General features: G+C 36.6%; 1 protein-coding gene across 5 annotated transcripts in view; it reads right to left on the bottom strand.

The window, feature by feature from the left end:
* The window catches only part of GABRG1 (gamma-aminobutyric acid type A receptor subunit gamma1), a 57,164-nt gene that overhangs the window by 9,558 nt on the left and 21,451 nt on the right, over positions 1-26,155 (bottom strand). For all 5 annotated transcript variants that reach the window (XM_085059047.1, XM_085059046.1, XM_085059043.1 and 2 more), the window contains exons 3-8: positions 22,111-22,178; positions 8,556-8,776; positions 5,705-5,787; positions 4,519-4,656; positions 4,246-4,398; positions 995-1,206 (exon numbers count right to left, since the gene is read on the bottom strand). In XM_085059047.1, the coding sequence (XP_084915173.1) occupies positions 995-1,206; positions 4,246-4,398; positions 4,519-4,656; positions 5,705-5,787; positions 8,556-8,776; positions 22,111-22,178 (875 nt within the window). The remainder of the gene's footprint in view (positions 1-994; positions 1,207-4,245; positions 4,399-4,518; positions 4,657-5,704; positions 5,788-8,555; positions 8,777-22,110; positions 22,179-26,155) is intronic.

The raw sequence follows: 26,155 nt of genomic DNA, 5'->3' as shown, positions 1-26,155 counted from the left end.
TGGGTGCACCAGCTCTTGCTGACATGAGTTGCACAATGGATATGGTTCATAATAGGATTTCTGCACTTCTGCATCTGCAATTGCTTCTGTAATTTCATATCAATTTCTGTTTCATCTTACAGAGCTACTATGCAGCCTTCATCCAGAAAAGGCAACTGGTATTATGGTTCAGGCATGCTCCTGAATCCTTTGATGAAATTATTTGGGAGGGGGCTTTATAACATTGTATTTCCTCTTATTCTCTCCACTGTTTTCTTACTTTAAAGACTACCTTTAAATATTTGTACTGACTTCCAACAACAAATTCTTTGGAAATTACAGTATTCTTACTACACAAACAAAAAACCTCTTAAAATCGAATGACGTTTGATCCTGGGATATGTGGGCATTTACCACACAAACATCAACTTGTAAAAGCAGAAGGTTCATTTAACCAGAAAGAAACAGGGAAACAAATTCACAAAAGAGTTAAGGTGGAATTTCTGTAGTGGAAGGGATTCCGAATACTGACCAATAATAAGCACTTCTTCCTTTGCAAAGCTTTTTAAGACTCAAATTAGGTGATGCAGATCCAAAGAAATCCTCATACCCTCAGTACATTCACATTATCTTTACTGCTACAGTCTTAGCTGTGGGTCTCTGCCAGGTGCTCTTTGCAGAAGCACTGTGCCCAGGCAGAACCATCTCTGTGGGCACACACTTCATGGACAGTTCTAGGAGCACCAAGGGCATAGAATATTATATCAAACCACTCTCCACCTTAGGCTGATGTGTCCTCATTCACATAAGAGTGAAATCATCTAAACCCTTTGCTCATTAGTCGTATTTACACAAAATTAGTATAAGCACCCAACTGTAATGAAATGACAAAATAAATATTAGTTTTAATTATCTTTGAACATTAGCTTTTCTACTTAAGAAACAGTCTCTCAAAATGTATGGTACAATAAAAGGCACTCCGTATTTCTTTTTTTTCTTGTTTGACTAAACTTACTGATGGCTTAGGTTTTGCCTTCTTTTCTTTTCCTTTGTCCCCTTTTCTGTTGCTGGTAAAGTAATGCAAGGTGCCATATTCCATCAAGGCAGCAAACACAAAAATAAAGCAAACTGAAACAAAAAGGTCCATTGCTGTCACATAGGAAACCTTTGGGAGTGACTTCCTAGCAATTGTACTCAGTGTTGTCATGGTCAGCACTGTAGTGATCCCTGTTTGAGAAAGAAAGAAAGAAAAAAAGACAGAAGGAGGGAAATGTATAGGTAATCCGATCATATTTTCATTTAAAAAAGTCATCATATTAGCTCTTAGTTCATTGATGGGGTCACACAAAAACTGAGCCACAGCAGGGCTCACCACTGATTACATCCACATGCATTGGTGCTATTGCAAGAAGCCATCCCTATGGATGCAGCAGCCTCCATGGGATCCTAGAGAAAGCAGCACATTTCACCTTCCCTTTAAATCCCTCCTATTTTCAATGCACACTGAATAAACAATGACATTCAGTTTGTGTAATTTTATAACTCTGACATACAGTAGAAAAACTGGTACAAATAAGCACACAAATTTTATAAACACAAGAAAGACCTTTAGTTCTTGAAAGATTAAAATGTTAAAAAGGATGCATTCAGAAATAAAAGGTGTGTTATTTATCAATGATTTTAAGCTTTTGGTAAACACAAGAAAAATAATATTTTCAATTGTCTGCTTTTGACACATAGCAGATGAAATTAGATGACATTCATGGCTTTCTGGTCTCATTCTATGTTTTCAACACTGTGTATTAAGTAATAGAAAATGTTTCCCTTGCTTCACCTACATACAAGTTAATTAAAAGAACAAACTGGCCTTAATAGCTATGTGTTCAAAATCTCAACGATACCACTCTTCATTGGTTTAGCATTTATAAGGTGTTAACACTTTCTTCTTACATTTGATGCTTCAGGGAAATGCAAAGCCTTTCACATAGTAGTCCAAAATTAATATGTGACCTTTTCTTTGGAGAGCAGTACTTGAACACAGAAATAATTTATTTACATGCACAGGAGTATTAAAAAAAAAAAGTCTAAGGCTGTCTATGGCTTATAAATCAAAACATGGAATCAGTGGTCACTGTGGACTGTTCCTGCAGCAGGAAGGCAGGAGTGATTTTCCAACAGATTTCCCAATGAAATTACATGTCTAAAAGGGCAAACAGATAACCACAGAGTTCTTCAAAAGTGTTCCACTCCCACTAGATGCTTTTGAAAATCAATTAGGCATTTCTCTGTGTAGCTAAATATTTAAATACCTTTAATCACCTCAAATCTTTTGCTCTGGGAAACCACAGTCTACCAAGATCTTACAATGTGTATGGGAGAAAAAGGCCCAAGCCTTCTCAGTGTACCAGGCCCAGCACAGCCTCCATGTGGGAAGTGGCACACACCATTCCCTGTACTGATTTCCATTCAGGGAGGACAAAGAGAGACAGGAATTTTTCCAGCCTTGTCTGCTATGTGAAAGGAATTTAGATCTGTCACGGGGAGCAAACCTTCAACAGCAAAACAGCTATTTGCCATGATAGACCTTGCTGAGTTTTGGCTTCCTTGTATTAACTTCTTGTTCCATAAAATTGTGTCTATTTGACAAGTTCTCTCTTTCTCCTTCACCAGAGCATACACATGTGAGAAAAGTCATCCTACAGTCTGTCAAATGATGGCTTTTGCATGTTCCCAAGAAAGGAGTTCAGAGTTACCTGCAGGGAGCTGTAAATAAGATATTACAAATGTTTGTATTTCATCTCATGTAGATGAAGGCTAGTACTGCTGAAGTGGGAATTTGAAAACTTCAGCTTAACCGTGACATCAAAGGCAGATTTCTAGGTTCATGGCATATAAAAACTACTTTGCAAAAAAGAACAAACTGGATACAGAACTAGCAAGATACCAATAGAACAGTTTTTCGTGTTATAGCTATTGCTTTATAGCTAGTCAGAACCCACAATGATGTCCAATGATTAGTCAGTCAAAGAAATCAGATGAGATTGCTCCATCAAGGTCTAAAACTTTTCCATCAAGGTCAAAACATTTTCACTTATTTATTCAAAACTTTAGTCTCTCTTCATTAAAATTTTGCAGCACTTTTAAATAACATAAAGTTAGGATCCAAAACTTAGGTTTTCTTCCCTTACCTTTTCATTAGGCTACTGAGCCATGCTCATTTTTGCTTACTTTCTTGACTTATTCTCTCTTGCAGACTTTCACGTGGTCCAGTTTTAGTGGGAAAGCAGGAGTGTAATTGTGGACTCATGTTTCTGGTAGTGAATGATCTGATAGGGTGGGAATGGTGTGTTCACAATACTATAACTGATGGGGAAAATTAACTCAAGTCTCTCACTTCCTAAGATACAAGTCTCAGCTCTTGACCTTTCCCCCAAAGTAGGTCAGAGTGCTGTCACTAGTTCTGCTGCAAGAATCTGTCACTGCTAAGCTCCAAGCTGTGTCCTGTGCACTCCATGAACCTGTTTATCAGGCTTTATGGGGGGACTACACCTCTTCTCCAAGGCAGCACATCAATCCTAAACAGTCACACTTAGGACACTGACACCACACTAAACAGGTCAGCCAAGGTGACACTGACACAGAATTATCTCTGTAGTGGAACTTGCAACACACCTCAGTACTATCTGGAGTAAACACATTAGTTTTTGTGAGTTATGGGTTTCACTGCTTGAGGTGCAACTTTGGTTGCACGTTTTCTGTCCTGTCATGGGTCTAAAAGAATTAAAAACAAACAAAACCCAACAAAAAAAAAAAAAAAAAACAAAACAATACCAACAGCACAAAAACCCCAAAGAAAAAAAAACATAACCAGATTTTCCCAATTTTTGCCCATGTACTAATGACTTCATTTGTTCCATGATACTAAGTGATGCTAAGTGTCAGACTAATGATTGCCACATGGCAGTCCCTGGAGATGATTAAAAAAGCTTAAAGGAGAAAAAAAATATATTTATGTGAACAACAGCAGATCCACAAGGCTTGGATCAGGATTTCCATGGTCAGCATTGCCTCCTTATGCCCTGCTGTGCAACTACAGCAGGATTCTCCTCCTCCCAGTCTTGCAGTTCAAGAGAAAAAATGACCCATGGTCACAATCTGAAGAGGAATAAACTTTGGTTAATAAACTGTGGTTAATTTACTTTCTGCTGCAGATTTGTATTCTTTGGGAACACCAGATCCTTCAATGCTGAAAAAAGATATTCTTACCCAGAGAAGTCCTTGCAGGAACTGCATCCTTATTGATCCAAAATGACACCCATGAAAGAACAACTGTGAGTATACAAGGAATGTATGTCTGAATAGTAAAATATCCCATACGTCTGCTGAGATCAAAGAATATTGTCATAATAATATAATCACCTAAAAATTAAAAAAAAAAAAATTTATATGGCATCTAATATGGTTTTCAGTTGTATCTTCATCTGTTAGTCTTGTTCTACATAGATATTACACAAAATAAAACTCATCACTTTGCCTTACCAGACAAGGTATGAGAAATTTCAGTTGTATTTCGTAGCCCTACAAATGCAAACTGATACAATCTCCAGTATTTCGGATCTGCCACTTCAACAGAGGTTTTCTTCCATTTGTATTCAATTTCATTTCTGGGATATCCATCTAGAATAAAACAAAACAAATCAAACGTTCAGCCAGAGAATGTACCAAAGCATGTTTTTTGATCTCTGAAATTACTTTAAAACAGGGCTACACATAAAGTGGATCTGAGATGGCCTACAGTCCTCCTGATACACTTAAAATTTAACCACAAAATATATGGCTTCAATTTTAAGCCTAGGTAAATGTAAGATCAATCTAAAACTGTGTAAATACAAATGTTTAGAAAATATCTGCATTATATTCTCAAACTCCAATAATAAAAACTGTCTCAGAATCATCACTATGAATTAATACATAATTGTAATTACATTAGCATTAAATTATCAGAAAGAGCTTAAAAGGAGAGACACTTAGCAGTACATAATTTGTATGTACATTGCAATGGGCTGCCCAGGGAGGTAGTGGAGTCACCATCCCTGGAGGTGCTCAAGAATGGCTGGACATGGCACTCAGTGCTGTGGTTTAGTTTACAAGTGGATGTTTGGTCATAGACTGGGCTTGATGATCCTGGAAGTTTTCTCCCAATTCTATGATTACAATACCACAATTCCCCTAGGATCTTTTGTTTTTTAATACCATAGTTTGCATCAAAAAGATAGAGCCTGAAGGTTGTGGTTTTGCTCATATTAAATAAGTCCCACTGAAAGGAAAAGGACTTCTTATACTGATTCAGCATTCACAGGAGCGGTTCAAAGATATATCTTATTTTTCCTTTTAAATATATCACATGGAACTGATTCAAAGCTGTCAAGTCTTGCAAGCATAAGATAAAGTTCTTCCAGGGCAATGCATTTCCATTAACTGGAATGGGCTTTGTATTAGACTCCTAAGCAATAAGACTATTTTTAAAGTTCCAAAAAATGCATGTGATTCAACTCATCCATTAATACATTAAATAATGAAATAAATCTAGTCAAAACATAAATGGTCAATTCTTCCTTTCACTGCAAGGCTTTAAAAAGTAAACATTTGCTCTCCTGCTGCCAGAATTTAATGAAATTTAAAGCCACAATGTAAAGATGGGAAAAAAAAGTGTTTTACCACCTACAGCTTGAAAACTCCAGAGGACAGGAGTGTTCATCCATAGGAAAATTATGAAGCTGAAGGTAACATTCAGCATTAATTGTCAACCTAATTAGAAAAGGAAAAAAAAGTTATATTCAAGAATTCAGACACGTCAGACTACATAGTAAAGGACATACACAGAAATCAATTTTGGCAAGTAATTGATATTATGAATAGCATCCTGTGTATCAGCAAAATCACATCCAGCATGAGCACCAAAGAACAAAACAAGAACGATTATTGCATGCAACGTGAGAATCAGTGCTGTTTCAATTGGTATTTCAAGCCATTTCAAAAGTTTCAATTGATTTGGGGGCACCTCTCAGCTCTGCAAGAAATATGGGATAAAAAGGAGGGTCTAAAGGCAGGAAGGAGGGGAGCTTATGACAACAAAGAAAGGAAGTTTTTTTAGAACACATTTATCAAGTCAAATTGCATTTGGCATAATTTTATCTGGTGGCATTACATAAAAGAAAAATGGTGTGGACACTGGACTTGCTCTGTACTCTTGGAAGCAGCTCTGGTGAAGACCATATTTGAATAGGAAAAAGCAGACTTTATGTTTCTACTCATTTAATGTCTAAGGCATTCATGTAATTCTCAACTAATTACCATTTTAGAACTGGTTTAGGATTCATAATTGTGTGAACTGAATCACACTTTGCTTTTGAAAATGCTGTCACAGATTTCCACAGGACTTCCAAGCAATCAGTGCAAAACACAGTTTTGCTACCTTTCACCAGTAAGCCAAAGTAAGGGGCTAGACACCAAACTAACTTCTTCACATTTGAAATACCTCCTGCTTTGTTGGTAACACTGTTTAGAAAGTCAGATTGTCTTCTAAAACCAGCTTTAAAAACTACCATAGTGCCCACATTACTTGACAGTATGCAATGCTTACATATTAGACAAGAGGAGATGGGAAAAGACCCTGAGACACACTGCCAGATAGTTTTATAAGACTCTGAACAAAGTATTTATTCTACACAAACTACTACTAAGACCTGACCAAAGGCTTATAACAAAGGCTTATAAGGCAAAGTGCATTTCTTAGCATACCCTGTGGGGGAGAGGAAGAAAAACTCTTACCCACACTTTTAAGCAGAATACTTGCATTGCTCTGGAGATGATTTTCAAATTATTCAATTATGATTTATTGCCTTTACTTTCCATTTTCAATTTTTGGATAGTTAAACAAGAAAACAAGACCAGCTTTCTGTTAAAAGCAACACCACTGTATCTGGAATCACTGATGGTGCAATGGACAGACCTTGGGCTACCCTCAGAGGAGATTCAGTAAGGCTGATTAACATTTTCTCCACATCTGCTCCCTGAATTACCAGTGAGGAAAGAGTGGTGATACAGGGGAGCCCAGCAGCCTGGAGCACTGTCAGATCATGTTATTGTTCCTTCAATAAGCAAGATATGAACCACTCAATGTTGTTCTACCTTAGGTCAAATTCAGGCCATATCCTCACCTGTACAGATGTTTGCATGTTGCAGTGCTGGGGGAAAGCCTGTTCTGCTGTTCTGTTATCAGCTCATTGCACTTTATTGCTCATACTCTGACACAGTGATTCTAACCTATTGCTCTGTGAGGGCTCACATGATTTTTTTGCTCATATTTATTTCCTTCTGCTACTTTGAACCCCTTTAGAAGAAATTTTACATTGGAGCTGAATGGACAATAGAAGGGTAAAGTCCAAGTATGACTACAATTGGTATTTAGAAAAAGAAGAAAAAAAATTAGCTTGTCAGCAGAAGGGGCTCTCTAGAGGCTTTCATAAACACCAGCATAATAAACTGTTTAAAAAGTGCTCTTCAGAGATGTCTGTATGCTCTCAAATAATGCACACAAAGAAAAAAATCAGTGAAGAGAATCCTTGTAAAGCATTCTAATTCTTCTCACACTCTATGCAGAAGAAATTTATAAATTGTTCATATAGCATAACCTACATATGAACACAGCATAAATGATTGAGAAGAAAGTAACTAAAGGTACCACTTTTTATTTTAAATAAATGAATAAATAAATAAATTCTTAGGAGCAAATCATAATTATGGCATCTTCTACACGGGCTGCTTCTTGACCAGCTCCTGATTTACGGAAAGGTTTTTTTTAGGCATATTTAAAAAATATGACAGCGATGACCCTAAAATTCTTTCTGTAGACTACAGCCTTTCAAGAGCTGTTTGAAAAGTGACTCAAAAATCAGTACAGATAGCTTTAAGCTTAAAAGAAGCACAGGCATCTCCCATTTGCCAAGTAGAATTATCACCAACATGTTTGTTTATGGCTAACAAATCTGTTGATTTTAATAGCTTGCAAGGTAAATATGTTAAGCATTACATGCAAGACTGGGGCCTTAGCTTTAATCAAACATCTTGCAATTTTTATTATCTGAAGAATTTTATATTTTTCTTAGAGAGCATAATTTGGTGGAAATTAGATACTGGAATATTTAGACCAGAAAGTTTTTTATTTTTTGCAGAAAGTCTGCAAAGTAATTTATCTGCAATATATTACTGACAGATCACCATGATGATATATTCTACATACCATTCTTTTTTAAATGTTACCTGTTAATAAATGAGATCAAAATTTTCTATCGCTTTCAGTTGTCCTTACCCAATTATCTTTGCATTATATTTCAATACTATAAATTACATCTTTTTCATGATCTAATAATCTTTTTGATTTTCTTGTTTAATCAACTCTTTGCAAATTTCTGTGGTCCATAACAAAAGAGATGCCAGGAATTTGATTCATACTCTTTATTTTCACGTTCCTAATTAGGGTTTTGGATTTTTCTACCCAAATAATAAAAACCCACCTTAGAGTGTATAATACTCTTCCATCACTCCAGATTCGAAGCAAACGATTTGGAGTTGTAATCCAGTGAGCATCAGATTTCCTTGAGTTGCGGAAGAAAGTGTCTGGAATCCAAATTTTTCCAACCATATTGCTATTAAGCATAAGCACCTTCATTGAGCTGTTGAATTTTAGACGACTGTCATACCAAGTCTGGGCAAAAATTATATCTATAGTGTATTCCTAAAAACAGAGAAACAACCATATCTATGTATACCATATACCATATATACTATGTATATCTATGTATACTTTACCAAAGTCTGCAAACCAACTGTTTTTTATTCATATATAAATTTGAAGCCATTTCCTCTATTGTCCTTTGTAGTACCATTTAAGAGACAAAAGATGCACACAGCCTTCTGTCCCTGCCTCCTCTCCCCTGACACCACTGATTACTTAAGGAAGAAAATACCTGATGGGAGCTTACTGTAACTTGGAGTTTCCAGCACAGTGCAATCATCTCTGGGGGCCCTGGACAGAAATTTAAGGGTAACCTTAGTACTTCAGGGTTAGACTATATTTTGTAAGACAGATATTCTACATCTTTTAAAAAGCAAATGAAACAATTTCCTCCCAGTATTTTCCCCAGACTTTTCAACATGCAATTTAACCTTTCAAGAAATTTAATTTTTCAAGAAATTTCAGATCATGAAGAATTCATGAATATGTGGAAATTAAACATGACAGTTTGCAGGACTATCTGTTACCATCTCCATGGTATACCTACCAACATACACACAAAAGTATACATAATCAGAACCAGGAAGGACATTTCCCTAAAGAAATTCCACTTTACTTATTAAAGCCTCAAGAAAGCTCTTTCTGTAATAGAAAATCAAATTCCTCTAGACTTATGGCCAGAAAAGAAAGGTGAAAGACAAAATAAATAAATAAAATAAATCCCTTTAAAAGAAACAATTCTTGACAGAGTGAAACTTGATGAGATAAACAATACGCATTCCTTACAGAATTCTGTTTTTCAAAGAATCCAGCCAGTTGGTTTTGCACTTCAGACCAAGGGGAAAGCACCAGCTCTGTGTTTTCACAGCTCTAGACCATGACTCTGACCTTAATGGCAACAGTCTCACTGCCTGGTGGCAGATGTGATCTGTCCTCCACAGCTGCCCCATGAGGGCCTCGGTGAGCAACTCTGCAGCTCCCCTGCAGGGAAAGAGCTGGAGACCAGACTGAAACACTTGGTGCTGGTTGTTCACCTCTCAGTTACGGGTTGAGTGGATGGGGGAAAGTGAGGAATAGACAGTGTTCACACTCTTGTTCGAGCCAAAGTGGTTACTAGCAGTTCACTTGGTCAACAAAAATGCATAGTGCAGTCAGTCAATTCTGATTTTTAATAAAAGCTGAATGCTTCATTGATTGGAGTAGATTTTTTTGTTCATTTTGCTTTTAAACAATCACAGCAGCCAGTTGTATAAGTTACAGATTCCTCACTAATTTCAGCAACTGATACCACCCATCTCTCAGAAAAGTTTGAGAAATTTAGCACTTCACCCTTGAGAAGTGCCAAGGCAGATATTCCAGGGCTATCTTAATCTCTCTTAAATTTCCCACCTCTCCAGATGGGAGAAGTACAAGTTCAGGAAACAGATATGCTAGAGGGAGGCTTTCTCTTGCTCTGTGATTCATGGCAGATGAAATACCACCTGGACTTCAGTAAATCAGTATTTTTCAAAGGTTATGAACAATTAATGCATGAAGCAAACAGCGGAGAAACAGACCAAATAAAAGAACTAACAAAAATGCATTTTAGAGGTGACTTCACTCTAAAACTCTGCATATTTCTTGAGAGTCACTGCCATCAGGGGAAGATTCTGCAGGTCAAACAAGTCCTAGATATTTTTTTTTCAGTAAACAGAATTCAAGACACCTGTGAAAACCCTTCAACTGTTTAACCTTAAAATTCAGCTTTCTGTGCTCATTTGTAGTGGTTACAACTGAAAATGAAATTTGCCTTGCTGTAGTATAAAGGAGAGCCCAAGGCAGTGCACCAGAGAAGTGTTTTAATGGGCTTTAGTGGAACAGAATGAAAAAAGATTTATGCATTGCCTTTACAGTACAAACAGGAAAAGAAAAAAGGAAGTCAGTGAGCGAAATCAACAGACACAACCAAATGTATGAAGAGTGAAGATTGAGTTTGAAGGTGCTACTCTAAGCAGCCACTTCACAGTAGCAATGCCTGGTTTGAGAAAAAGAAAATTGTCAAAGTGTTATTACAGTCAAAACCTCCCAAGCAAGAAAACACAGACTGCCATACAATACCAACAACCCTAATGAATTAGAATAAAAAAGGAAGATTATTTTGGGGGAAAAAAAAAAAGGAACTGCCGCAGCAGACTCAGATGCTTGTATTCTTTTACCTTCCAGTATTAAATGTGCAAGTTTGTATCCTGTTAAATCCAAACCACAGCACTGTGCCAGCCACTAAGAAGAATGTTCTATCCCAGATGAAACCAGCATTCCTTGTATTAGAGGAGTTGTTTAGAAAACTTTTGAAAAAAAATAACCCAAAACAACAAAAACCCCAACAACAATTCCTCATGGTACATTTAGAACTGTTCAAAAATAATCTAATATACAGTAATTTAATATCACAAAATTAGCAACCACTTGTTTCCAAGTGTCTTGCTGAATGTCAAACAAGAGATCCAAGTGCCAGCCTTTTGTAACCTACCTGAAGAGACTTGTCCTCCATTTATAAACTCACACTGCTGAACTCAGACATATTCCTCTCCCTCTGGAATCAGCCAGCCACAGGCACAATCCTACCATTCATCCCACCTGAAAGACATGGACTTGGAGCCTCACAGTGGGTGGTGGCAGCAGCAGCTCACCCAGCTCTTCATCAGGGAGAATTATTCCACTTCTCCCATCTGCCTTGGTGACATTACCAACTACTTCTTCAGCGTATCTTTTTATCCTATGCCTGCCTGAGACCTCTCTCTCCTTGAAGGTCCATAATACATCCTGAGGTGGCACATATTCTCCACACAATACATCTTACATGGGATCACATGTTTAGCCCATTCTATCTCTACTATCTTTCTCTGAAATGAACTTTAGGATCGTGTTTAAGCGCATACATGTACTTACACTGTAGGGGCTCAAGGTGTGAAAATGGGATCTGTGTTTATTAGCCTCTTTTCCAAATACATCTTTTCCTGCAGAAGATGGCATAAATACAAACATCCCATGCAGTCACCAAGCACAAGCAAAAACATAAACGGTGATGAGACAACAAAGAGTCTGATGGCATGTTGGTGTGATAGGATAGATGCTTGAGTGCAATAACCTGAAAGGGAAGCTGTGTGAGGAGAATTATTATGAAAGTCAGATTATTTCCGAAAACCTAGTTTTGAAATGCACCTGAAATTTTCAGATTTTATGGATTCATACTTCGAATTCCCTTAAATTTGCATCTCCTGAAAAATATTTCCTACTTCCTTTTAAGAAGGGGAAATCTGGGTCCCTAAAATTTGTTAAAAATCAGGTAGAAAAATCACCATACTGTCTTTTCTGTGAGTACTTTGTTTCTAAAACAAGATTAATAAAAGCCCTATCTTTTTTTTCAGACATTGCATAAGCAAGCACAACAGCAACAAGATTTATACAATATTCTTTTAGTGCAACAAATCTTTCCAGCCAACTATTTTGCTTTCCTTCTTTTCTTATAAAGTTTAAAATTAACACTCTTATCACTACTTCTACTATTCTTTCATGAAACTCACCATTTAATGCCACTGTGCAACCATAAAAATTGGTTTACTACTTTCTCTTTCAAATTAAACTAATGACAAAATAGCCATGCAGAATAAAGGGGGATCCATCTATGGCTGCGTTAGTCACAGCCATAGCACAATGCATGTTTATTCATATTTAGCCTCACAGGGTTCAAGAACAATGGCACATATTGGCTCATATTCGGCATTTGAATAAATCACTGGGTACTTTTTTTTCACAGCTGGCATAAAGAGCCCACCTGCCTAATTATTTACAGATAACTTCAATCCTCCTCCATCTCTTTCCTCTCTAAAAGATCATAACAAATTCCAAAGGCTGAGAACAGAGTGACTAATCAGAGATTACCATTAAAGGGCCAGGCAGGGAACAAACTGTGGCTATTGACAAACAGGTTCATAGTCTGAGTGAAAGTCATTTAAGATATAAAAACAACTGCTTCAAACAAAGTAGGAACAGTTACTGTAGGGGGATAAATGGAATCCTCAAGATGTTTCCTTGTCCTTGTCATGCACAGTTCAATTACAGCCAGACTTGAAAACAGGTCAGTGGATTGCTTTTTTTTTTTTTTACTGGAAAGCTATGAAAGTAAGGGAGGTAGATACCATCTAACACAAGTTTTTTTCATTATAAAATGCATCACACAAATTCCAACATAATGTCAATAAGGATAGCAAAAAATCTACCAAAGAAGAAAAAAAAGAATTTTTGGATATTTTGCCTGATGGTCAAACAACTGATTTGATATTCCACAACAAAAAAATTGAGAAGTCCAGTAACAAGAAGCTAACTTGTTGGCTGAATTATGTCAACTGCAACACATTTTGTTTGAGAATAGGAGAAAGTGGCCCAGTTTCATGAGGTCAAACAGAAAATCAAGGGAGAGTCCCAAAACCAAACTCAGAACTAAAAAAAACATGTTGCAAACTACAGACCTACAATGCAGTTTATACTCAGGGAGTTTCAGAGATAAATGAATAAAAACATACTCCTGTCATTTCATCTATGCTCAGAACCCACACCAACGTTTCTTCCAGATTCAGAATTTTACGTGAAGGGCATCTCAAGGTTTCTGTAATGGCACATTCTGAAATCTGTTTCATATGGAGTTCCTCAAAGCTGTTCAATTAACAAGTTGACATGACTTCACTTTAGTCAGTTATTTTATCATTCTATTCAGCATTCTAATGCCTTGAACTGGAATTCAATGTCCATGAGGCAGGGAATTTTTCAGAAAAAATTTAAGAAGTGGAAACTAGAGAAAGCATTCTGCCAGTCTATATGTTTCCATAATAAGGGATGTGATTTAATATCAAATATCAGTTTAGTATGCAGATAAAGAGATTTTAAAAACCAAAAAATCATGGACAAAACTTGTAACCACATGCTTTCCTAAGAGAAGTAGGAATATAAAAAAAATACAGCATCAAGCATTAGGCAATTAATCTTCATCTTCCCAGGGTGCTGCCAATAAACACTCGTAACCTTTACCTTTTTCCTTAACCAAATATCTTTGGACAACAATAAGAGGCTATAAAGTAATTTATTAAAATACTTAACCTATCCGTGATGTATAACCACTCTTAAGAAAATGTTGAAAAAGTGGCTACTTTCCCTGGTAGGCTACTTTAAAAGCCCTTTAAAGAGATTTTTTTGAGCTGCTTCAGGGCCAACGATGGTTTCACAAATTAATCGCCATGGCTGAGACCAAAGCAAAAGTTTCTTGGTTTAGTAAACCATTTTAGTTTGCTCACTAAAGCAATCTGAACTTAGTGACCTTAGATCTAACAGACCCAACAAACCACAGCACTTCTGACACATACCTGGTAATATTACGTTAATGATACTGCAGCCATGGAAGAGGTGCAGGCTGCAGGAAATGCAGTGAACAGAAGTGCATATCTTCGGCTTCCAGAGTCTTTTAATCAGTCAGATTGCTATAATAGCACAGATAATCACACTAGAGTATGCTAGGAGAGCATATGCACAGGGTAAGTGGAAATATGGCAAATCATATCTACAGAAGGTGAGGGAGTACGATATAGGCAGGACCTATATAGTTACAATTCAGAAAAAAAAACCACTCTTCACATCATAATTTGGCATCTGTGGTTATCTAGTCCTTATTTTAAACATGCAAATTGACAGATGCAAACAACAACACGAATAAAGGCAAGATTTATTTCAATGTTTTGTAGATTAGAAACGATCATTAAAATCTCGCCAATAGTGAAAAGATTAGCTAGAAAAGTAACTAAAGGACTTCAGCAAAATCTATGCTTTTATGTCATCAGCTTAGATTTTAGTTGATAGAAGAGAGCATATGGAGAGGAAGTAGGTAAGTTATATACATAATTATATATATTCTCATGGTAAAAATTATATTAAAAGTTTTGATTTGTTTTTCAATTGAAAGATTGAATATTTCAGCCTGTGCCTCTCATAAACAAACAGTAAACTCCAGAAAGAACTGGAGAACTCAGAACAAAACAAAACAAAGACCCATAACAACAGCCAAAAAACCCACAAAAAAAGTAACCAAAAAAATCCCCCCAAACTAACAAAACCCCCCACAAAAATAAAAGCAAACCAACTACCAAACATACATGAATAAATATATATCAAAAACCCAGGAGTAAATACTGGTATGAATTAAGGGTTTGGCTTAAAGGTTGTCAAAAGTGATTTATCAGCTCCATTGACTTTGCTTTCTAAATTCAGCAGCTACATCTACCTTCCTGTGGTTAGAGAGACTTAAGCAGTCAAAATTGGACTCACAGTCAACTTTAACAACAAAGCTGTACATTACTCAAGCATATATGGTTTTGTAAAGTTTCCCTTTATAAAAAGGTTTCAAACACAATACTTCACCATTGAGTATGGTGCAACTGTTTTCAAATTGCACAGTTACTGCTTGGACTTTAATGTACATGGTTTTCCTGCCATGGTTCAAAATCCCAAAGTTGACAGCAAACAGACATCTGGAGATTGGCTTCTACTCTGCACCTTCTGTAAAATACATGATCCTACATGAAATACAGTGTACCCATTTGGTTTTCTGCTTGATGAGGCAGTAATCAGCTCCAAATATCAATAATCTGCTTCACTATACAAGATTAATATATAATATATAATATATAATTAATATATAATAGCATGCGCAGCAATCAAGAATTTCTTAAAAAGAGCCTCTACTTACTTACTGGCCTCAAGAACATAACTTGTTGTGGGGATAAAGTTCTACAACAGAGACACTACTGCTATTCAAAAAGGCAACATCTCAGTCAGCACTTCAAAATAGTCCAAGTAAAATAATTTTAATTATGCATTCTCCATGGTGGTCTAAATAAGCACCCAGATGTGAAAGAATTTAAGATCATGTAAAACCAGAATAAAATGAAATCCAAGATCAACAGGCAGTGAAGTTGCATTCACTTATTAGCAAAGGAGTATTCCATTTCCTAATAGCTACTTTGTCAGTGTAGTCACCCCAACTGCCAAGGGAGTGAGACAACACTCATTCCAGGGGTAGGTCTCCTTTCTTTTGGAGGTGCTGCTGCAGGAGAGGGCTTGCAGACCATTCCCCTCTCAGGGAAGTGACCTTCCAGTAGCATGCACTGTGAGCAGAAAAATCCTGCTGTAGCTGCCTGGCTTTGAAGAGAGAATGAGGTTTCTCAGTGTTGGCACAGATCCTGACAGCAGCCCTTGTAGGGGCCAGGGAATGACAGAAGCTTTCCACGGTGCACAGCCATGAAAACCTCTGTGAGAAGAGCCATTGCTGAGGTCAGCCTCTATTGCACCAGCAGTTACAAGGTATTGCAACAATCAAAGCCTTTCTTCCCCAAAACCCTGTTCAAATCTAGGCCAGCAGAATTATTCCCACAGCTGGATCACAGCAGAATGTATTTCCATAAAGACAGACATATAAGGGATTAATAACAAAGAACAGATGTGTAATGTTCTTCAAAATATTTATCTTATAGTTGACACAGAGATAAGAGGTACAGACTGAAAACTAAATGCAGCTTGTGTTAGCTGCAGGCACAAGGGAGACAACACAGCTGAAGAAGACAATAAGAATTTGGAGAAGATATTAGGACATAGGAAGTAACAGTGAACTCTACATCAGAGCAGACAAGTAGTCTGTGCAGCTTTGGGTTGAAAAGGAGGAGTAAAGTGCTGTTTGGGTTAACTTTAACACTAGTCAATAGCTTTACCTTCTCAGTGAAGTGCTATGTAACACAATTAACATTATTCTTGGTTCAGATCGTCTCAGATCACAACTGAGCTGCGCAGGCACTCAATACAGCTTATACAGGATACATAACCTCTGCAAGGAGCTTATGGGTTGAATTTAACATAAAAGACAAGATTTAGAAAGCCAACAGGGGCATAATTACAGATAGTAACTTCAGCACAACATGAGCTTAATTCTCTGTGATATTTTGTAACCTTCACAAAAAGAAAAAAAAAACTGGAAATGAAAAAAGGAAAAGTAAGTTTAAACAGAAACATAATGAAAACAATGAAGTGGCTTTGCAGACATTTATTGAAAGTTTCTTTAAAGCATAAAGGGCAGCTTGGGAGAAACTGATATGAAAAGTTGAAAGTATGGAAGCAGAAACTAGCAAGATCTGAGGCAGGAAATGGCCTTTTGAGGAAAAAAATCAACTAAAAATCACTGAGGACAGGTTTTGAAGTAGCTTGAAAGTGAAAGGGAACTGTTTATGTGTGAGATCCAAAGAGAAGACAAAGGAAGAACTCGAACAAGAGATAATTCAGTAGAAAAAGTGGAAAATTCTATCTGTAGGACATCTCTAGATGATATGAGTGGAGCCAAACTGCAACTGGAAAGGTTACAGAAAAACATTAGCATAACAATGGGAATTTGGACAAGAGTTTCCATGTGACAGATTGTAAAATAAAGAAACACAAAATCCCTTTGTATTCAGAATTTACAAGAATAAAACTGAGACCCTACTCCTGGTTCTAAGGAGAAATCATAGAAAATTTTTAGATTTCTATCCTTGATGACATAGAATAGTGATTATTCACAGCAACTGGGAGTGTGGAAGAGGTGAAAAGCTGCAAGCTTTAAAGCTGTGATTCAGCCATACTGAGCTAACAAAATGACTGTGAACCTATATGAGTGACACAGGACAGTATTTTAGACTGGACAAAAAGAGACACAGAATAGTAGGTAACTGGCACAGAAAGGTGACTGAATTTGTGTATGAAACTTCCAAGAAGGAACTGAGAAGAGAAGGTGACCATGGAAGACATACTGTGCAGAAGCACCAAAGGAAGAGCTTCAAGAATTACAGTCACATCAATTCTTAAATAAATCAAGTGTTAGAAACACAAGAAACTAAGAGACTTTAACACAACACACTGACTGTCCACAGATAAAAAGGAAGCTTTTTCAGAATTGTTTTCTAGCCCCAGTCACATCCACAGCTCAGCATTTCTGCATTTCTTTAACAAATCACAGAATCACAGATTAGCCCTCTGCAACTACAGAGCACATACATAGGAAACCTCAGATAGTTCAGAGGCAGTTTGGTTATTTCTCCAGCTGTGAACACTAAGAATCTCAGATGATACAAACTGGATTTCCAATCATCATGCTGGCACACTCCAGTAAAATCAGGGGAGCGAAGTAAAAATAAACAGTTGTTGTAGTAGTACTACCATTACTATATTTACTATTATCATTACTGCAAATATGCCAACTGTGGCTTAAGTGATGCAATGGTACCACATGAAACCAGTATCTCCTAAAACATGAAATAAACTAAGATTTAAGAATCAACCACAGCACAAAAAGCCTGCAGCCTTACATAATAGCATTGCTATTATATGGCACACAGAAATTAGGCCATATTTTACAGCAAAGAGCATAGATTTTCCCAGTGACTTGTGTGGAACCTTCAGTACCTCTCCCAGCTTCAAAACTATTAAGGGGCAATGGGTAAACTGCAGCTGAAAACAGAAAAAACACTGAACCCTGTTTAAAGTCAGGACTGAAAAGATGTCTGTTCTCTGCGTTGGTTTCAGAAGGCTACAGCAACATTTGTCCGTTGTTCAGTAACTGTATTTTCCCTCATCCCTCACCATTCCCTTCAAACTAATCACAGAAATTGGGAGCAACACAGGAACTGCTATGCTGAGCCAGTATGAGCAGAATGCTACTTGTATTTGGTCAATTCCCCTGAAACTGAACAAGACAGAGCTATCTTGCAGTGGCAGAAAACAAATTGCAGGAACCAGATTAACCAATTTAAGTTAATTTTTTTGGGGGTGGGAGGGGAATGAGAGAACAATCATGAAATTGTACTTGTAAAGTATTATTCAATTTCTAGAGATGATAACATAGGAAATGCTACCAGAAATATGGGGTTTGACTTTTAAGTATATTCCATAACAGAAAAAACAATGCTCAAGCCTACTGAAGGAATATTAACCCAGCTGCTGTAAATGAGCAATGTCCATCAATCTCAAACAGTCATCTGAGTAAGCCAATTAACCATGATCATTTGCAGTGCTGACAGGCACCACAATGATTGGAATCTATCTTCCCTAATTGAAATAAAAGCGTAAGTTGGGGAAAAACACACTATTCTAGCTTATTTCAAAGAAGATGTTGTACAATAAGATACAGGTAATATTCAAAGACTCATTGGTACTGTTGTCATATTTTATGAGCAAATAGATGACAGAACTCCTGCCATTTGAAACAGAATGAAATCAATTTACATATAGTGCACACACTTGATTTTCCAAAAATTTCCATTGCTTGCACACTGAATCCACACAACCTTTGGAAAACCTCATAAATTCTCAAATATGAGCCAAATTGCATCCCTCATGATCTTCATTTCAGTCTGTTGTCATAAAGCTCATAGAGACAATGGTTCTCCTCAGAACAGTCTTCTTCAAACTGAATGCAATTTTAACCTCCAGGGAAAGCTTCAGGTCCATTTCACACACCACAACAAGACCTATCAAGTAGTGCTCATCCAGTCCTGAAATATTACTATTATTGCAGCATTTGGATAGCACTGATTCACTGTGTTTACTTTTCTCATACAGGAGCTATGTTCATTTTGACACACAGCTCTGTAACAGGCAGACAAGGAGGGAGAGAGAGAATTCACATCTTTCATTTTAGGCAATTCTTGCTTTGGATTTTTTTCTATAGTGTTTGTTAAATCCTTAAGTCAGTGTGACATGTGAAGTCAATGTTCACACATGTAAACTGACTAGGTATATGCAGGATCAGGGCCTTGCTAAATCAAATATCCTTGAGTAACGCAACATTTAATATAATTCAAAACAGAGTTTAAACTACATCGTTTTACAGAGCAATGCAGAGAAAGAGTGTGTATCTTTCTGTACTGGATTTCAGAGCACCTTCAGGTAATGTATCTTCGGGTCACGATTACTTATATTCTAATGCACTTCATGTAAATTAAACTGCATTGTTAAGTAAGAGTACAAACCTTCAAACCTTCAATACAAATTTAGTGACAAATAGATTAAGTGCAGTGACACACCTGGCCACAAAGTACTCTCCATAAGTGCAATGATGTTGAATAATCTCTATTTGGATGCTGATTCCATTTCTACTTGAATACCTTGGAAAAAAAATCTGCAGCTAGTTACTGCAACTAGAGAATGAACTGGAATTTAGAAGTCAAAGGATACTTAAAATTCACCACCATGTTGGCTGGGCTTGATATCCTGGTTGTCCTGCATGTGCCATGTAATAGCACTTAGCTATATTTTACGTGGTTGTTGCATAAGGCATAGTACAGGTTACCTCTAAAACACAGATTCAAAAATCTTTAGACTTTTAGCATTGGAAGCTTAAATACTCCACTAATGCAGTGTTACTCAGGTTGAAGATGCCTGAAGAGACCCTAAGCTCTAGGAAAATGTATCTTAATAATGGGGTGACTCTAGCATCCAAAATGTTGTGTAGATCTTGCTAAATAGTAAAAGCCAAAATACAACAGCCTTCAAAAACAAATTCTAATAAATGCCTTCTATAGTCCTCATTTATAAAAGTGAAATTTTATCAAATAGCAGGAGGAAAATAGACAATTAAAAACTCAAATCTGTTTCCTCTCATGGAATGCGTTCTCTAAAGTTTTCAGAAAAATACTCCCTTGATATGCTGCTTCCACATCTTTGTCAGAAAAAATACTCTCCACGTCATGCCATATTGTATCCAAACTTGATAGTTAAAGGACATCATTTGCCAGAGTGAATTTACGTATCTGGCAAATGAGTAACCCAATGGGGATTGGAAATCACAGATAATGTATTCTCTTATTAAGTGATCAAATAAGTGGCTAAGGAAAGCCCTTGAAATGGAAGCAATTTTTTGGATTATTGGTTAAAAATATCAAAAAATATTGACTCCAGGGAAAGTGCCTTCCTAATGAAACCAACAGCTCACATAAAGAGAGTGTACAGGGTAAAAATTGTTATTATTTATTTTGCTGAGAATGCTGTTTCCCAAAATAAAAAACTGGTTTTTTTAAACAGACAAAAACAAAAATACCACTTATACCAGATGTGGAAGTTTGAAAATATTCCCCCCTCCATCACTCTTATGCTCTATCACACATTTTATTACATACAGTCCTGGCCTGAGACATGGATTTCCCTGCCACAGCCCCAGGTAATGACAACCCTAAACTTGTTAGACCATAATGCTAGAATGAATATCCTGTGTCACAGATCTGCATCTTTACCCGCAGTATCTAAGTACCACTGGTTTTTCTTGCTTGGCTTCCTATCACTGAAAGTCACTTTTCTACACCCAGACATGATGACATACATCTAAACCACAAGATCCTTAGTAATAATTGAGAATTACTGTGCTCTCAGAAAATGCTCAGAAGCCCTCTCCACTGGCATACTCCAGTCTCTGAACAAAATCTTTCTGTGCCATGCAAATTCAATACTGTCAGCAATTTTGTAGGGAGGAAGTAAAGAAGGAAAACTCAAAATCACCTGAAGGCAAGTCCCCATCTTAGTCCGGGGCAGAAGTCAAGCCAAAAGGCCTTTTTAAAGCTTCCAACACCACCATTTCATACAATGCACATCTAAGAGAACTAAGGAAATACCACACATTCAACTTCTTCATAAACTGCTACTTCAGTGCTGGTACTGAATAGATAAGGCAGATCTCAACAGGTCTGCAGAAACTAGGTGAGATGCGTTGCTTACCTTCCAAGAAACCAGCCATGTATACAAACACACACTGAAAAGCACACAGAAGACTAAATGGGAAAGGGAGGACAAAAGAGTTAACTTCAAATTTTTCTTTCTATGAATCTGAAAAAAACTCAAACAACAGATCACTTCACTGAAAATAGTTTGGTTCACAACTGCTGTGACAATTGTTATTTTTCTTAGGCTCTGAAGAGCAGCTCCACTAAACCATACCAAACCAAAGACAAACCAGGTATAGACAAACATAGTGGAAATGCTCAACACAAACTAAAACAAGGACCTGATACAATGTACTCTGTGTGGCCTATTTATTTTTAAAGAAAAAATGTATTTTAAAAATTACAATTTCAAATAGAGACTTAAACGTACCTCTGCAATAACCACAATCATATCCAACAGCATAAGAATACATAATAAGAAATAAAGAAATTTATTTGAATGAGATTAGAATTATTTCATAATATTAACCCATTGTAACATGCAGATGATGTTTTCTGTCAATAATCAGAACTTACCATATTGATTGGGTCAACTGGACCAATGCTGTTAACGTAGACATCTGTTTCAATTACCGTAGTTCTCACTAAAGAAAACAGTAACCATAATAATTACATATTTAATTAACTCTGGGCATTGTTAGTGTAATTTAGTCTATTTAACTAAAACAATAACACATCTTATATCCTTTTATTAGATTCAGGATAATTAAATTTCTGTTTTTTTCATTTTGTGAAGGATCATATATGACTTGGCTCTCTTATTTCATATGAATTGTTACATTATCAACTTGAATTTTTTAGTTCATAATATAATCCCCACCTGTGCTTTTAGAAGAAATGTAAGATAAATAAAATAGGTAAAGAAAGGATAAAAAAATAAAACAAAAACCCAAACACTGTCTTCAAACATAAAAATACAATCCTAAACAGAAAAAAAATGTTTGGAAAAATTTTTCATACAACAAACCATTAGGTCTGGGAACAGATGTGTTTATCAGCTACAAGGAATCAATATGAAGTGCCTCTATCAATTCCTACTGAGAATGTGTAACAAATACAAAATAACTCTTCACCACAGGTTTCTTCAATTCATAAAGCTATAGCACACATAAGGATTACTAATGTTCTTTCATCGTCTTGATTAATACACTGGTTCAAACACCAAATTGAAAGTTCCTCAACGAAAGTCATTTAAATGTTAAACATTCCCAAACTTATTTTTCTCTAAAAACATAGAAAGCACTCTTACCATGTAGACAAAAGACCAAAACCTTTTAAAAATATATTCTTTTACAGAATATGCTGTTACTTTGTGCTTCTACAGAAGGACAAAAAGTCTAAGAGAGTTTCCATGAAAAGCACACCTGAAGTACAGGAGGCTCTGATACTTCAGTTTTTTTCCACCTAACTGGTTTATACAGGAAAAAAAGGTACAAACAAAAGAGGTGAGGATACATTTTAACTTCATCAATTTACCAAGCATTTTCTTCTAGTTTGTACTGGAGAACCAGAATGTGGACACAAGAGGATATAAGTCCTATTACCTGATGGAATGAAGAGAGATAATAATAATAGAGCTCTGCTAGTTCTTTTATGTCATGACACAATTAAATAAGCATCTCTGTCAATCTGCAGATAAAAAAAGGAGTAATGTACACACAAAAAGGCATTTGGATTTGATAGGAGAGGGACCCTAGGTCATCAGATTTATTTTTTTATACAGCAAAATTTCAGAGATTTCCCAAGTGTTCAACAAACCTAAAATCTTAAGTAAGAAGATTTTTCAAATTTCTAAAACCTTGAACAGACATATGGAAAGAAAGATGGTATCATTGACATCCCTGCCAGCTGCAATGACAAGCAAGATACATTTCTTAAATACCCCTAGGTACCTTTTCCCTGCCAAGCTCACCTGGGAGGAAATTCTCTCTGATTCCAAATCTGGTTAATGGTGTGAACCTAAGCCTGACAAAAAGACACACCAGTGAGGCTGCACAAAGGATTTTCTGCATGACCAGAGAGCACAGAATCACTTGATCACCATCCTGTTCCCAGCATGCTTCACAGAAAGTTTAAACAGGTTTTGGAAACCAATTTATTTCCTGGGGGAGAGAAATAAGTACTTCCTGCAATGACCTTTAAGAGGCCCTTCCAACTCAGAATATTCTGTAATTTTTTGATTCTGTGCAGCAAATGTTTCCAGTTTCTGCAGAGCTCATAAAGGAAGGGAGACAGCACAAGAACTCATACACACAGACTGAAATATCAGAGTAAAAAAAAGATTATCATCTGTGTATATAGTCATACGTATAAAGTAATCCTTTTAGGATACATCACGTTCTGCAATCAGATATGCTCTTCCTTTAATTTGCAATCCTATTTATTTTTGTAACAGCTGCCCCACAGCTACACCAGAACACATGGAGGTGGATCAAAACATATCTTGCCTTACTGCTCAAGTCATGTTGAATATTTTATTAAGAAGGCTCTCTCACCGTGAAATACAACTCACAGGCTTCTTCCCCCTCCACCTCCATTATTTCCCCTCTCAATTCCAGTTTACTGAAGGAGGTGATTACTCTGCAGATGCAGCCACTCCCTTTCCAACAGTTTTTGTGTCATCTGCCAGATTTACTGCAAAATTAATTGCTGAAGTCATTCAAAATACCATTATTCTTGATCAAAACTTTCTTGTGAGACCACACTATAGACAGCCCAACCGTGGATATTCCTTATTGACAACTAAATTTTGAGCTCTGCCAGCAACAGCTTTTAATGGTGGCAGTGTCAATTTTAAGAAATTCCAACTTGCATCATGCAGTATTTCATCTGCCACAAGGCCTTTCCTGTAGTGAGCCACATAGTTTATTTTGCCTCTTCCACACTGCTGTGAGTTAGATTGTTAGAGTTATTAAGAGCCAGTGAATGGTTTGAAAAACTGCCTCTGTTGAAATTATTTTAATTGACATAAATAACCCAGAGAAAGAAACCCAGTTCAAGAGGACTGGAAGACGCTATTTTTTACCTTAATTCTTCTGTATGGTACAGAAAAAATTACTTCTGAATTAGAAGAACTAATTAATTCTTCTTGTGTTCTTGAACTGGAAGTGATGAGAGTTCATGAAAATGACAGGAAAATACCTTCTTTATACTAATTTGACACCCATAAAATTAGTGTTGCTCATTTGCTCTTCACAAATAGCTAACAGCGAAAGATGCTTTGAGAAGATTTTCCTGCCATGAGTGCTTCTTATTTTACTTTAAAATTTGGTCAGCCCTGAAGATGCTACAAGTGGGAAGAAGGCTATTTAACACATCCTGCATGAAGTGCAGAACAGCAGTGCTCTAAACAAGGGGACAAAGAGCTTGAACACTTTAAATATTTACACTGAGAGACAGTATGACTCAGGCTCGAGTAAAGCAAGAAGGTGAGAGGACAACAGAGCACATATTCAAGAGGGAGGGAGAGAGACAGAAAGAAGAGGATGAAGGAGAAGCTGACCACAAGATACAGTTTATCAGCTGCTAACGCAGCTAAAGCCCACAGGAAACTTGTATGGTAAGCCCAATGCAGAGAGATAAACTCCCTTTCTGATTTCCTGCTTTGACACCTTTTTTTCACTGGACTAAATTATTTTCTAATTTTAAAAATTTTGAAAAATATTTATTCCTGATAAGACAAATCACAGTGATAAAAAACTACCTCAGTCATTGACAAATTATTTTAGTAATTACCCCTGCCATCCAAAGTGCCTGGTTTCTAGCCTACATTTTTGTGGGATCAGTTTTCAGCTTTTCATATTTGAATATTTCTGCTTAGTACACTTAAGAGCTCTTCTTATCAGCTATTCTCATTCTATAAACACCTATCTCCTGTGAGAAATAATTATCATTATTGTAAAAGTGCAGAACATTGCACTTTATATTGCTTAATACTGCTCCATTTTCATTACTCCTATCCATTATTTCAATACATTAAACAAAAGCAGGGTAGTCCATCTAAATTCACTAAGTAGTTCCTGTAGTTTACCACAATTCCCTCATTTTTAATGAAGGTCTAAGTCATATCACCTTTGTTTTTAATTATTACTTATTATGCTCTTTAACTAAGGCCACTTTTGTAATTTCATCCAGGCTTATTTTCTTCGAGAACATTTTTTATAACTCCTCATTACTTGTCTAAAGAAGCATCCCCTCCTGGTGATAAAGCAGTCATTCAGCAAATAAATTAGGTGACTACCACACTCAGAAATAACAGAGACCTTCAATTTGTAATAGCTTTGAATGGAATAGTACAATTCTCACTACCAGTTATCTAAGATTATTACTTACATGGTTACTTATATTGAAAATTCAACCTCAAGTGTCTACAGCAGCCTTCCAGGTCAACCACTGAAGAATTTTTTCAAAGTGATTTTGTTGAAAGCAGAGCTCTGTTCTCCATGCTTTTTACCCTTTTATTTAAAAGAAATCCATCTTTAGCAAATACTCCTACCCCACCACTTTGATTATTTCCATCAGTTTCTGTGCAGTGCACAAATCCATTACCTTTTACATTCAC

This window comes from Lichenostomus cassidix, chromosome 4, assembly GCF_008360975.1.
Source record: "Lichenostomus cassidix isolate B80296 chromosome 4, HeHo_3.0, whole genome shotgun sequence".
NCBI lineage: Eukaryota > Metazoa > Chordata > Aves > Passeriformes > Meliphagidae > Lichenostomus > Lichenostomus cassidix.
Note: the sequence above shows the minus strand (reverse complement) of the source record. Positions and strands in the feature narration are given on the sequence as shown.